Source organism: Crocodylus siamensis, chromosome 12 (genome assembly GCF_052110815.1).
Source record: "Crocodylus siamensis isolate JL-2025a chromosome 12, ASM5211081v1, whole genome shotgun sequence".
Taxonomy (NCBI): Eukaryota; Metazoa; Chordata; order Crocodylia; family Crocodylidae; genus Crocodylus; species Crocodylus siamensis.
Genome location: NC_143406.1, coordinates 17,526,044 through 17,540,185, shown reverse-complemented (window position 1 = coordinate 17,540,185; position 14,142 = coordinate 17,526,044). Strand labels below are relative to the sequence as shown.

Genomic DNA, 14,142 nt, shown 5'->3' with positions numbered 1-14,142 from the left:
CATCAAGTCCTTTTGCTTCCTAGGTAGCACAGTTACTGATGATACCAGTATTGACAAGAAACTTTCAGCATGCTTAAAGTCAGCTGCCTCAGCTTTCAGTTGCTGACAAAAAAGACAATGGACGAGATGGGGGGTCAAAGTGTCTACAAAATGCCAAGTTTACAGTACTGTTTTGCTCCCTTGTCTCCTATACTTGTTAGAGAACTGTCCCTTTTATTGTGACTGAATGGAAAAACTTAACTGCTTGCAACAGTGCCACCTATGCAGCATAATAGGAATGAAATGGTCTGACAAAATCACCAACAACGAAGTACTATGACTGGCAGCCATGCCAAGTGTGGAAGCCACGCTAGCGCAGAGGCAAATCACCTGGGTCGGCCACATCATACACATGGACAACAATCGACTGCCTAAGAGAGTTCTGTACGGTGAATCTGAAAAAGGCAGTTAGCAAGGTTGGCCATCCCAAGCTCCGCTACATGGACCGCATTAAGTGGCATATACAGTCTGTCAGGCTGGAATTCATGTCCTGGGAGGATATGGCCCATGACAGGCAAGCTTGGGACTCTGCTGTGCAGGAAGCAGAATGAGCAACAGACCATCATCGCGCTTCCTTGGCCGACAGGAGGGGGGAACGTGGACACCAGCCTGCCCTGGCACGTTTCCTAAACCCCTTCTGTGGAAACTGATTTGCAGTAGCAGGAGCAGTCAGACCCAATGCGAGTGGCAGTCATCATCACACCACACCCTGACATGTGGCCACGGGTCTTATCTCGGGGCCACTACTTGTGCCGAAGCCCTGCAAACCAGCCCAGGAAGGATCTGCCCCGGACGCTGCAGAAAGCAAGGGACTCCGCATCCGCGCGCCGGGGCGCGGAGCGGGGTCGGCGGTGGAGGACCCGGCTGCGCAGGGCGGGAGGCAGCCCCGGGCGAGGCCTGCAGCGGCCGGAGCCGGAGACGCGGCGCCCACTCGCAGCAAGGCAGAAGCGGCCGTGACAAGCGCTGTCTGCGGCGGCGGCGGCGGCGGCACCCCCGAGGGCCCGGCCCACAGGCACCTCGCGGCGTGACCGCCGCTCTCACCCGCCTCCAGGCGCGCCTGCGCCCTGCTCGCCTCGCCTCCCCCGAGCCGCCGGGGGCGCTGTGGCGACGGCTCGGCCGTGGCCGGCTCAGCCCCGCGTCGCTACTGCTCGGCCCGGGGTGAGAGGTCGGGAAGATGGCGGCGGCCTTGGGCGAGGAGGCGCCCGACAACGAGGACTACTACTCGCTGCTGAACGTGCGGCGGGAGGTGAGGCGCTGGGGGCGGCCACGGCTTGTCCCGTCTGCTCTCGCCTCCGCGCTCCTCCGGGGGGCGGCTGCGCCTTGCCGCCCCCGACACGTGGGACCCGTGCGGGGGCAGGCGGAGGGCCCGGGAGGTGCCCCTGCGGGGCCATGGCCACCCCCGGCAGCGGGCCCGGCTCGGGAAGGAGCGGGCGGAGCGGGGGCCCGGCCAGCCCGGGTCGGCTCTCCTCGGCCCCCGCACGGAGACTTCGCCGCTGCCCTCTCGGGAGGGGAAGCCAGGGGCTGGGTTTGGGCGCGGCCGTGCGATGCCGCGGATGCCAGGCCTCTCATGGCCAAGTACAATGACATGGGGGCATCGGGAATGAGCCCAAGCAGAAAGTGCCTGCTGCACTCCAGGGCAACGCTGTGCGCAGGCAGGTCTTGGTTAGCACAGAACCAAGACGGGAACACACGTTCCCTGGCTTGCCTGAAAGTGCAGCGCCTGCGGGGTTCTCACTTACACATCAAAGCCTCTTTTCCAAAATGCCCTTTCCTATGGGAGTAGCCTGGATACCTCATTTAATGGAATGTGTGTTGTTTTCTATTTATTTTAGATGGTAAACTTACTGAGGCCTTTCTTTTGTTTGTAGAAATTCCCTGCACAATGGCCAACTGTCAGTGAGCATTAGCATTTATTTCCTTTTCAAGTCCAAAGGGAGGTAATTTGATGGGGACAAGGTCATCTTGAAATTGAAGGAGAAAGGGAGAAAGAGGATTTGCATTTTGGAAGTGCAGTTTGGTAACTATTCTCCTTGGTGAAATGTAGAGATGGCATAAGAGCATCGCTAGTCATGGCATTTCACAGGGCTCTGACATAGTCAACTGCTCCTGTTGCTTCCTGGCTCCCCCCTTCCCCCCTCTGACCTCTACTCCTGACCCCGTTTTCTTCATTAGTTGTCCCAAGGAATCAGTGTGACATCATTAGTGGTCCCCATTCCTAAAGGGGGCTTCCAGTTTCCTTGGTGAGCTTGGATCAGTTTCCCGCTGACATGTTTAAAAACCTGTTGCTTTTCGGTCGTCATGCTTTAAGGTCCTTTACACAGTAACGAATAGTAAAGCATAGGGGCTGAACCTAAATTATGCAGCAGAAAGCAGGGTAGATTTGCACCTTTATAAACTAACTGAGGTGCATGTACATAAATACATACATCTATGTAACAAGCTTTCATGAGCTGAAGCTCACTTCATTAGATGCTGTGAAAGGATGATGTTCAAGGTCTTGAAAAGGTGGACCATGCTGTTGTATATGTAAACTAAAGTATAACTATAACAGGGAGCCAGGAGCTTCTGTTACGTTATGGGAAATTTACAGAAGGCAGCCAAGTAGGAGCTAGCTGTGCTATGACAAGCAGGCTAATCCTTAAACCCAAGGGAAACCCTTGTTCTTAATTAGGGTCACCTGCCTGGAAGGGGCAGTTCTCCTGGGCACATAAGCTCAGCACTGGTAGTCAGGGGATTCAGTCTGGCTCTGCAGACAGCGGGGCGAGGAGTTCCACAGCAGGACGGCTGAGAGAGGAACTGATCAGCACCCAGACTGCCGTAAGGCGCAAGTAGAAGGTTAAAAGGGACTTACAGCCTGCAGATAGGAATTATTGACCCTGGGTGGTGAGAGTTTTGTTCTACAGTCAGTGTGTTTATCTTTATTTTCTAGTTTAGACCAGAGACTGGGTTGTGGCTATTGAGGGAGGTCTGGAGGCCATGGAGGAGTGCCTGACAGGTACTAGTGGTCAAGGACCTAGAGGGCTGTGGGCTGGAGCAGGCTGATTCTGAGGGCCAAGGCTAGTGGAAGCAGTCTGGCTTGGGATCCTGGATCCTGAGGGTAGAAGTCTGGGGTAGCAGAAGTAGCCCAGCTGGGGGGTAGGGGTCCAAATGGCTGAGAGAGGGTCATAGCTGCCGTACAACAGCCAGGGACCCAGAGAATGGAGGGCTGAGGACAGAGCAGGTTTAAGTTGAGAGGGCCAAAGCCTGGAGAGGGATTAGGGCTAGGGGCCCAGAGAAGAGAGAGAGCACTGCCAGGGCCAAGGGCTTAGCAGGCTAACTAGAGTCTGAAAAGAAGTGGCCTGGCTTAGGGTTAGAGGCCTATGAGACAGAGTTAGGATAGGGCTATAGCAGCCAGGTGAGGTCCAGGGGCTCAGAGAAGAAGGCTGAGGCCACAGTAGGGAGGCCAAAGCCATGAAGGTTTGAACTGGGGGGTTAACACCCAATGTCCAGTACTAGTGGAAGATGGACCCAAGCCAGTGGGCCCAGGGAGAAAAGAGCCTAGCCAGGGCCAGGAGCCCAGCAGGTCAAGTGAATTAGTCAACAGTCAGGGTCATCAGGCCCAGTGGACTATTTAAAATGAGACCTGTGAGGCATGGGTGTGACTAGGGGTGAAGCAGGTCACACATAATCCTTAAGACCACTGGAGCCCAGGGGGTGCAGATGTAGGGCTCAGCTGGGTCTGTGAGGGACCTGCTGGACCAAGAATAGAATAGTGCTCACCCTGGGACCTAGGGGCAGCCTCCTTTCTGTAACCTAACTATTACATCAAATGCGTGGCAGGAATAAGGAGAAGCAGGGTACCCAAGGAGCCAGAGCCAGGCAGGAGCTGTACGGCCACCAGGGACCATCACCCGTGCCCCTCAGTCTTGTTACAGTAGCATTCTCTGTTGAGTGCTGTTTTTAATGCAAAAAAGAAATGCAAAACTCTAGAACTCTTGGTTCAGAGATGATACCTTTTATTAGACCAACTAAGAAATCGCAAAAAAAATATTTTTGTCTGCAAGCTTTCAGGTGCACGTGCATTTCCTCAGGCTCATGGAGAATTAAAGATGGTAAAAAGACCCCATAGGTAGAAAATAATAAACTTCACTTTTGCACAGAGGAAGTTGAAGATGGAAATCTGTTCCTCTGGGTCCATGAGAGTGTCTTTGTGAGTTGCTCTTTGATGTGCAGATAAGGCAGTATTCTTTCCCTGGTGGTGTCAGATGGCAGAAAGGCAAGGAGGTGCAGAAATATTTCTTGTTGTTGAGCAGTGAAGTGAAAATTCAGCCTCATCCATGTTTCAGGGATGTATTTAATAGCCATGTTGGTCTGAGACACAATGCAAAAACTCCAAACTTATAGGCTAGCGTATACACATTCATACACACTGTCAGCGTGTCATTGTATTCCTAGGCCATATGTACAAACCCCTTAATAAGTAATGGATCAGTAAGAAGCAGAAAAAGTGGCATTGAGGCTGTTTTATATTCTATGTATGCTGATTTGTTTTTGATTTTTACAGAAAACTTAGTCTCAGTCATACTCAAATTTAATTTCTGATCTATCAGAATCTTACAGGACCCCAGAAGTCCTAATGATGATATTTCTATTGAAACTTTCAACAGGGGATCTTAATTTTAGACACCGAATCTTACTGTATATATGAGAGAGGAGGGGTGCACGGCTTCCCAGCAAGTCTGTTTCATAGATTTCATAGACATTAGGCCTGGAAGGGACCTTGTGAGATCATCAGGTCCAGCCTTCTGGCCAAGGGGCAGGTAGTCAGCTGGGGTCAGATCACGCCAGCAAGATAAGCATCCAGGTGTTTCTTGAAGGTATCCTGAGTAGGTGCTGGCACCACCTCTGGAGGGAGTCTATTCCAGACTCTGGAGACTCGGACGATAAAGAAGTTTTTTCTTATGTCCAGTCTAAAATGGTCTTCCAGCAGTTTGTGGGTGTCCTGGTGAACAGCTGGTCTTCCAGTTCCTGGTCCACACCCCTTATATACTTAGCTTCTCCACATCCTTTCTGAAGTGTAGAGCCCAGAATTGGATGCAGTACTCCAGCTGCAGTCTCACCAAGGCCAAGTAAAGGAGAAGGATGTCTACTTGGGTCTTGTTTGAGATGCATCAGTAGATGCAAGCCAGAGTTTTATTGCTTTGCCAGTTGCAGCATCTCATTGGTTCCCTATTATCACTAGGGAATCGGGTTTTACGTTTGCTGTGGAAAAATGTGTTTTTTCTTTGTCCAGGTGGGGGAAACCCATGGCTTTTTTCCCCTTCGGGGTGGGAGGGGGGAGAACCACAACTTTCCTTGTTCAAGGTGGGGGGACCGCAGCTTTCCTCCTTGAAGGGGTGGGGGCCCTGTGGCTTTTCTCCTTCAAGGGGTGGGTGGGCACTGGCTTTTCTCCTGGGGGCGGGGAATGCAGCTTTTCTCCTTCAAGGGGAGGGGAAGTATAGCTTTTCTCCTTCCAAGTGGGGTGGAGGGGACTGTGGCTTTTCTCATTCAGGGGGCAGGGAGTGTGGCTTTTCTCCTTTGGAAAGGGGGAACTGTGGCTTTTCTCCTTCTAGGTGGTGGGGGAGGAACTGTGGCTTTTCTCTTTCAAGGGGGGGAACCATGTTTTTTCTCCTTTGGCAGGGAGAGTAACTGTGGCTTTTTTCCTTCAGGGAGGGGGAACTGCGACTTTTCTTCTTCGGGGAGGTGGGGAAGCATGGTTTTTCTCTTTCAAATGGGAGGGAACGTGGGAAACTGCTGATTTCCCATTGCAGGCTGGTAGAGCTTCAGCCTGCAAGGGACCGCTTGGGGCTCAGTGGAGGAGGACACTGGGGACTCTTATGTGAATGTACCCTTGTGCATGCAGGCACATGGCCAGTAATACAGCCAGGCAGCGGTGGAGGGCAGCTCCCCCAGCCTGCAGGTAAGTCTGGGGGGGGGTGGGACATAGGTGATGTGTGTATCTAGTTGGGCTAATAAAAGATATCACCTCTATCCCAAGGGTTGCCAAAAAAAATTCTTTTTATTTGCAAGCTTTCAGGCCCAAACACCCTTTGTCAAGCAAAGGAGAATTCGAGGATTGTAAAATTTCTCCTAGGTAGGAAGGAAACTTGGTATTGCACAGGAGAACTAAAAGCTGATAAGGTTCTCCTGGGTAGGAAAGTTCATTTGTAAAGAGGCTGATCTATGAGTAATGCATATTAGGCTCAAACAGAGGCTGTAGCAGTTTGTTTATTACCTCAGGTGTCTGATGGCATGTAAGTTGCTGTTTTTCACTCATTTTTTTGACTATGAAAAATAATAGAGTAAGTTTAATGTTGCAGGGGACTCAGAATAATCACAGCAACTCAGAATGTTTTTAACACTATAGGTTCCTATTTGAAATATCTGGGTTTATCTTGTGAATCATGTTTACACACCTAACCGGGCTAACGTCGCAGTACCCTTGTTGAGAGCAACTGCCCTGCTGTGAGGTCTGAAATTGCATTACTTACTACAAATTCTACAATAGCTTGAAAACATTTTTTCTGAAAAAATAAATGTATATAGTAATTAATTTAAATTCTAAATATTGCCTGGTGAAATTTTCTTAATTCAGTTTCAGTTCTTTTAATAGTCACTCTCTTCAGAGGCATAGGTAATGAAACATGTCTACCTTGCCTGGAGTTTGTTAACCATCTCCACTGGTTAAAAAAGAAGAACTGCTTCAAATTGATTTTAAATAGGTCAGTTTAAATAATAGAAATAGTTATTTAGCTTTTGAAACCACTGATGTTTTTTTTGATTTTCTAAAACGGGGTGCTTAACCCCTAGCCTGCATGTCAGATCTGGCACCCTGTGCCTTGTCATCCAGCCCACAGGGCATGCAGGATGGCATGAGGACTGATCTCAGCATGCACAGCTAGGCAGTCAGGGTAGCATGAGGACCAATCCTAGCATGTGAGGCCAGATGGAGGTGGCACGGGACCCTGGAGCCTAGTACACAGGGCTGGTCAGAGGCCCAAACACTGCCTGTGGAGTGGGCAGAGGCAGCGTGGGTCCCCTGGGCCCTGATCCAGGCATGTGGGGCTGGGTGGAGGCAGTGCAGGGCTCTGGAGCCTAATGGCTGTCCACAGAGTGGGCAAAAGCAGCATTGACCCCTGGGACCCTGATCTGAGCACACAGGGCTGAGCAGGGGTGGCATGGAGTCCCAGAGCCCCAATCCCAATGTGCAGTCCTGGGCACTCCATCGACATACACTGCTCATGGAGTGGGCAAGGGCAGCATGGGTCCCCTGGCTCCTGATCCTGGCATGTGAGGCCAAGTGGAAGCCCTGGAGTCTGGGGCTCTGGAACCTGATGGCTGACCACAGAGTGGGTAGAGGCAGCACAGCCCAGCACTTAGGGCTGGATGGGGGTGAGACAGGGTCCCAGGGCCCCAGTCTTGGTGTGCAGGGCTGGGAAGAGGTCTGAACATTGCCAGTGGAGTGGGCAAGGGCAGCATAGACCCTCTGGGTCCCCATCCTGGCATGTGGGTCTGACTGGAGGCAGTGTGGGGCCCTGGAGCCTGGTAGCTAGCCACAGAATAAGTGGAGGCAGCATGGGTCCCTGTAGCCTTTTATCCCAGCACACCCAGCTGGATCGAGGTAGTGTGGGGCCCCAGGGGCCTGATCCTGGTGCGTAGTGACTGATCCGGCCTGCAGACTGATCCCAGACCACTCATTTGGCTTGTGGGGCCAAAAGGCGGATCAGCACAGCTCTATAAAATAGTATTGAAACCTCAGAGTGTTATATCTGCAGTGTAATTTTACTACAAGATTGTCAATAAATAAGAAGAGGCAGCAAACTTGTGTTTAATGATACAATTTTATCCAATTACCACCTTTTATGTTGTAAGATTGTTTGAATATTTGCTCCTAAATATGTATCGTGTTCTGTCAGTGAAACTGGAGCACACCCTGTTAAAGCATTTAAAAATAAGTGGAAGTGCCTCCTAACTGACACTTCATTAGCACTGTGGAAGGCTCCTAGAAACCTCCTGCTGGGTAGGAATTGAAGTTTTTGCTAAACCTGTCTTTAAAAAATGAGTTGATGGGAGGTGAAGGCCATTGTGGTAATGTGACTTGAAAAAGAATCTTCTAACTGCAGTTATTGGCAAGTTTTATAATCATGCACAGCATTCCCTGCTGCTGCTCCCTTTGGCCGTCAGAACGTGAGCCCGGACTTCTTTCTGTAGGACATTGCTGTCTCTGTACTCCAGGTGTAGCCTTCCATTGCTTGATTACCTTCCTGTATCAGTGGTGCCCAGCGCCTCTGGCAGCACATGGCTCTGTGCTCTGGACCTGGCCCACAGACTGGCCTGGCCATGTCATCTGGCCTACAGGGACTGGAGTTTTGTGGCAATTAATGCTCCCATTGCTCACTGTGCTGCCAAATTTCCAGATGCATGGGGAGCTCTACAGGCCATATCTTAGTCACCCCCATGCTAGATGATGAATATAATGATTCATTCCTTATTAACTTTCTTTTCTTTCTGTTTGGTAGAAAGGGTAGGTGGGATGCAGAATAATGTTATTTTTTCACTCTGTTTGAAAATGTTTAAAATATTTTTCTCTTCCATGCCTCATCTGAATTGTCCAAGTAGTTACTTTTTTATTTCTTTATATTTTTCATAGCCCTTATTTTACTGACTTGTCTTTTTGCACACCTGATTTACTTAATAGGTATGCTTTCCTTGGCCAGACTTTTAAATTTTTGGAATGTTAAATGACTTGAAAGTTTCTCTGTAACATTGCTAAATTTTGTTTAGCCAGTGTTTTAATGTAAGGGTGCCATAATATCCACAGCTCATCCCACTTTGTTTTGGTGTTGTAGCAAATACTGTAAATACAAATCTATGTTGTTAGAGCTCTCTTGATGTAGAATCATGTATGTTCAGTGTACTTGAGGGAAAAAGCTGCAAAATTACATTTAAAAAGAAAACAAAATCATTGTCACAAGCCTCTTAAATCTTACTGTTGATTTTCCTTTGGAGGGATGCTGCAAAGAAGGATGTTGTGAAAATAAAGTTAGTGGGAAATGGGCATTTATCAATATTGAGAGCAATTTCTCAATTCTGGTATGCAGAAAAAATGAAATTGCACATAATTTATTTTATATATTTGGCAGCAGCTTCCAGGTCTGTGTAAAAGTGTTAGTGGGGTTGTAGAAAGAAGGAATTTGTCTTTTGTTTGACTATTTTAGTATTCTAATTTTATGAGAGAAAAAAATTTAATTCATAGAAGGCAAGCTATTCCAGAATACGTTTTTAGAGCCGTCATTTTCTTGGTATAGCAGATGAAATCTTAATTATTATTAATTATTAGTGGTCATAAATGCTGCCAAACTTTTGTCTCATGTTCGTTTGAATTGAGTCTGATAGAGAAGTCCCTGAAAGAGGAGAAACCATTAATACTTGTTGTGTAGATACTTCAGGATCAAGCTTTGTGAAAGTCAACGTATTCTACTACAGCTGTTAACAAGGCAATATTATTCCCAGAGCTAAACAGATATCTTTGGGGATATACGCACAAAGATGCATTTTGTACTCTATACCAGAAGTTATTAATTTCAGATCCATTCAGAGTACAAAATAAAAAATGGTATTTGTTAAAAGGGGGGTGGCCAATACTTAGGGATTGAAAGTGGGCATTCTACCTTCTATGATTTCCAGAAGGTATTCCAAATAGCTATGAAAACATGAAATGTTTCCAATGGGGAAAAGGGCTTTCAAAATGTAAGGCTGTTATGGAAGATTATTTAATTGGTAATTTGTAAATGAAGGCTGAACCAAAGCACAACCTTATTGGGATTCTGGTTCACAATGCTGTCTGTGAGGTGGGAGGTTCAGACATTTATTGCTTCCAGCTGAAATACTCTTCCCCCTCCCACCTCTGATTATTTCCCCTCCCCCCCCAATTATTTTCCAAATAAATAAAGCTTGATCTTACAGACCTCTTATCTATTGGTTTATTGATTTAATCTTATTTTAATCAGTACAAATATCAGCCATACTATGCAAATGTTAAATGGGTATGTAGCATACTTAATCCATCCAAAATCACTTTTTCTCTCAGAGAAAGAGGATGCACAGGCATCAGTTTTATTTCTGAATATAAGCTTGTATTAGTTGAGGCAGTTATGTTAAATTAGTTTACTTTGAAACAGACATCTGCTACAACATTCATTAATTTGATTTTTTTTTCCTGGTTTACATGTGTTTGTGTAGTGCACATAGAGGTGATTGTATAATAGTTTAAAATGAAGTCTTACTTCTGTATATTGTGGGGGGTGGATATATAGAGTGTGGGGGAGGGTGTATGTGGGGGTGTGGGTGGATATGGGGTTTGTGGGGGATTGTGTTGGGGGAGGGTGTCTGGGGAAGGTTGTGATGTGTGGAGGGGGAGGATTTTCCCACAGCTGTGCCATGGCTGGCAGAACCCCCACCAGTGCTCCTCCTAGTCTGGGTTCTGCATTCCTGCTGCTCCTGCCTCTGGGGCATTGGCATGTACCCATGCTGCCACTCACACCCACTCCCCCCACACCCCTGTCAGCCATCACTGCCTTTTTGCCACTTTCCCGTCCTCCCCCCCAGCTTGCTGCTCCAGCACTATGTCCCAGATGCACAGCAGAGACTGCAGGATGCAGCAGGAATTGTACCGGTCCAGCTGGCACTGCATGGAGCTGGGAACCGTGTGGAGGGGAGTGGTGGCAGAAGCAGCAGACAAATGGTTGCAGCAGGCAGGGGGGTGGGAGTGAGCAGGTGTGCAGAGTGCAGTGATAGCTGGGCGGGAGTGCAGAGTGCAGGGCCAGCTGGTGCAGGGTGGGGACCAGCAGGGGCTCTATGGAGCAAGCCCTCTCCCTGCATTAGGGGGGGGGAGGAGCTGGCCTGGCTCTAGAGCACCTGCTGGTCTGTTCCCTGTGCTCCCACCCAGCTGTTGCTGCGTTCTGCATGCCTGCTTGCTGCCACTGCCCTGCTGCCACTTTAAGTGCTTCTCTGCCTGCAGCTGTTGTCACTCCTCTCCACCTCATGCTGGCCACTCTAGTACCACGTGGTTCCTGGCTGCAGGCTGGGACTGCAGCAGCCAGCTCAGCCTGACCCTGAGGACTGGGGCAATCACCTGCTGTCCTCCCCTGCCTCCCTGCTCCTTATCTGTATTTCCCTCCAGTGCAGGGAGACAGAAACAGCCCCAGGGTCCCAAGCCAGATGCTCTGCTCTGCATGGGGCTTCTGGCTGGGGGTGGGAGGGTGGGGCCAGGTGGCCTTGCTTCTGCAGCTGCTTGGTTTTTACTAGCGGGTTCCCTTGGATCCTGCTGTCTCTGGCTCCTGTCATCTTTAGAGGCAGCCGGGGCAGATAAATATTAATTTTCCAAATTTTTCAGGAATTATCGTCTGGATAAAATGGCCTGGCAGGCCAGATTTTGTCCACCCCGATGTAGATGATAAAATGTAGCGAGGTTGTCTGGGGTTGTCAGATGGCAGGGAGGTTATAATGTGCCATAAAACCAAAGTCTATAGTTCATGATGTTTTGTATCTAGTAGATTTTTTTTTGTATCCAGTAGATAAGATTCAGAAGAATGTACTGTGTTGTAGTTTGGCAGGTCAAATACAATAATTATTTAAAGAGCAAGATTGCACTATTTAAGCATGTCAACATAAAGATTAGTACTTTTGAGTTGTGGTTGATATTGAACTGTTACTACTAAATTTGAAAAGAATTCAGCAGATAAAATTTTGTCTTAAGAGCTCTGAGCAAATTATCCTTGCAGGTGATGTCAGTGTGTGTGGTCTTGGTAGTCGCAATGTTCTCAATTTACCTCACTGATGTAAGTCTTAGGAACTTCTGGAGGAAATCCTACAGGCCGCATGACTGGCTCTGTAGCCATAATTCTGCTGGTGTGCAGCAGAGAACCGAATTAGTGATAGTGCTGAACTTGACCCTTCACAGGCACGGGCTCCAGGTGGCTGCAGCAAGGGGGGCCCAGCAGTGGTGAGAGGGAGGGTTGCTTTTCCCCCACATGGAGCAGCCGCTTCTGTTCAGCTGCTGCCATTGCTTAGCATGGGTGGGCGGTTTGGAGCAGGCATGGGGCAGGTCGAGTTCAGGTCTGTGTGTGTGGCTTCTGGCTGAGGCAAGCCTGGAGTGGGCACAGGGCAGGCCAGGATCAGGGGTGGGGCTGTGCGCTCTTGGCAGTGGTGGGCTCCAGGCTGTTTAGGAGCAGGAGGTGCTGACTGACCCACAGCAGCTTCCCAGAATTGCCTGTGTGGCCTGCAGGCCCAAATAATTGCCCACCAATGCTCTAAGTGGTCTTGATGACCAAGTAAATAGCCAATATTTCTTTCGTGAGCCATTCTAAATTCTAGTCCTCAATTACTCCCTGTCTGTTCCACAGACTTTTTCACACAACACAAATTTAGTACAGTATGTTCTTTTATTGGTTTTTAATGCCCTGCCTTTTAATTGTGTTAAATATATCCCTTTTTTGTTGCGTTATGGATAGCAACAGTGAGGTGAGCTTGGTATGTAAATACACTAGCCCCAGTGTCTTCGGGAAGTGCATCTCTGTCTGTTGAGTTGGAGCTGTTTGGTGACTGTGTGTAGAGCAGCAATGTGCTGGGCATGAAGAGGTGAGGGGAAGCCAGGGGAAAAAGCAGTGAAGCTGTCACTCTGCAGGACCAGCTACTTTGTATAAGTCTGCTGATGAAACAGTTACATAAATGAGAATTGTGTAAAACAGGGTGTCTGGCTTATCTTTGCCATGGTGCAGCATACCTCACTGTTAGTTTTTTATTAGCAGTGCTTTTTTGCCTGGTATAAATAAACAGGATGTTAGGTTTCTGACTAGTTCTTGGTGTGGATCTTGAAGCCAAATTGTGATTGAAGCCACTGAGGACTTAATGGTTGATTTAGCTATGTCAAGAGCTTCTCAGTTCATGTGATAATTTAACAAAACGTGGGCCAAGCTGCAGCAGGTGGATGAGAAGGCATCTGCGTCATAGCCAGGGGAATGGCTACTGAAAGAGAGAATGTATATTTAAATGAACCCTCTTGGAAAATGTTAGCGCACATATCTTGCTGATGTGGTACAAGCTCGCAGTTCTGTCAATAGAACAGGGTTGAGCAGGGTGAGGCAGCTAATCTGAAAATAATAGATAGCCACTAAACTTCACAGCCCTGATAAAGAGACTAAACCCATTCAGCAGCAATTTTCTATATATAAACGTTTAATCTATTATAGATTTAGATCCCATGAAAATGTAACTTGATCATTGAGACATTAAATGAAGCTATTCAATCTCCAAGGGGAATGATGCACCTTTTAATTTTGCCTAGAATTTTAGTTATAAGAATATAACTTTAAAATATCATTATTAGTGACTTATGTGTCTCATTACAATTTGAAATGTTGTCAGTATTTCTGTAGTGGACTGAGAGTGGTTATCATTCATGAAATATTGAACCAATGACCTAAGCTATTCGTGTGTGATGAAAAGCCCAATCTAACATTTTATTGAACATGATATTTATGAAAAATGAAACGGCTCATTTCTACTACTTGATAACACATTTAACCATTTATCATTAATATGATTAAAGAAGGTTATTGTAGAGCTGGATATTCCACTCCCTTCTCATCTAGTTTAATTTTAATAACCAAGAGTGCACAGGGAGATAACAGAAGGAAAAATGACTGCATTGTTGCTACATTTGCTTTCTTGAGCCCATCAAGTCCTTCTGCTGTATGACTTGGAATCATTAATATGAAATAGAAAAACCTGCAAAATAAATCAGTAGTGCTAAACTGGCCTCAAAAATCAATTGAGTCTCAATGTCTGTATTAAAATAAATACACTTGTCAAACAGAGCTTAACTTTTCATTTTATCCTGATCCCTTTTCTGCAGTCAGAAATTGATTTGTTTGAGACAGAAAAGGCTGTGACTTTTGTTTTTGAGGTAAATAGTGTGAAAACCTCAGTTACTGTGAGGTATTGAGAGTAAATGGAATTGATGTTCAAATGCCTTTCAAGTCTGTTACCAACATTGTTTCTCTGTGATTCCTTATTCACTAGTTA

General features: G+C 47.5%; 1 protein-coding gene across 1 annotated transcript in view; it reads left to right on the top strand.

The window, feature by feature from the left end:
- The first annotated feature begins 1,192 nt into the window (after window positions 1-1,192).
- DNAJC11 (DnaJ heat shock protein family (Hsp40) member C11) overlaps window positions 1,193-14,142 on the top strand; it is a 69,111-nt gene continuing 56,161 nt past the window's right edge. Inside the window, exon 1 of the mRNA XM_090024002.1 lies at window positions 1,193-1,285. Within this exon, the coding sequence (XP_089880128.1) occupies window positions 1,214-1,285 (72 nt within the window). The 5' untranslated portion in view covers window positions 1,193-1,213. The remainder of the gene's footprint in view (window positions 1,286-14,142) is intronic.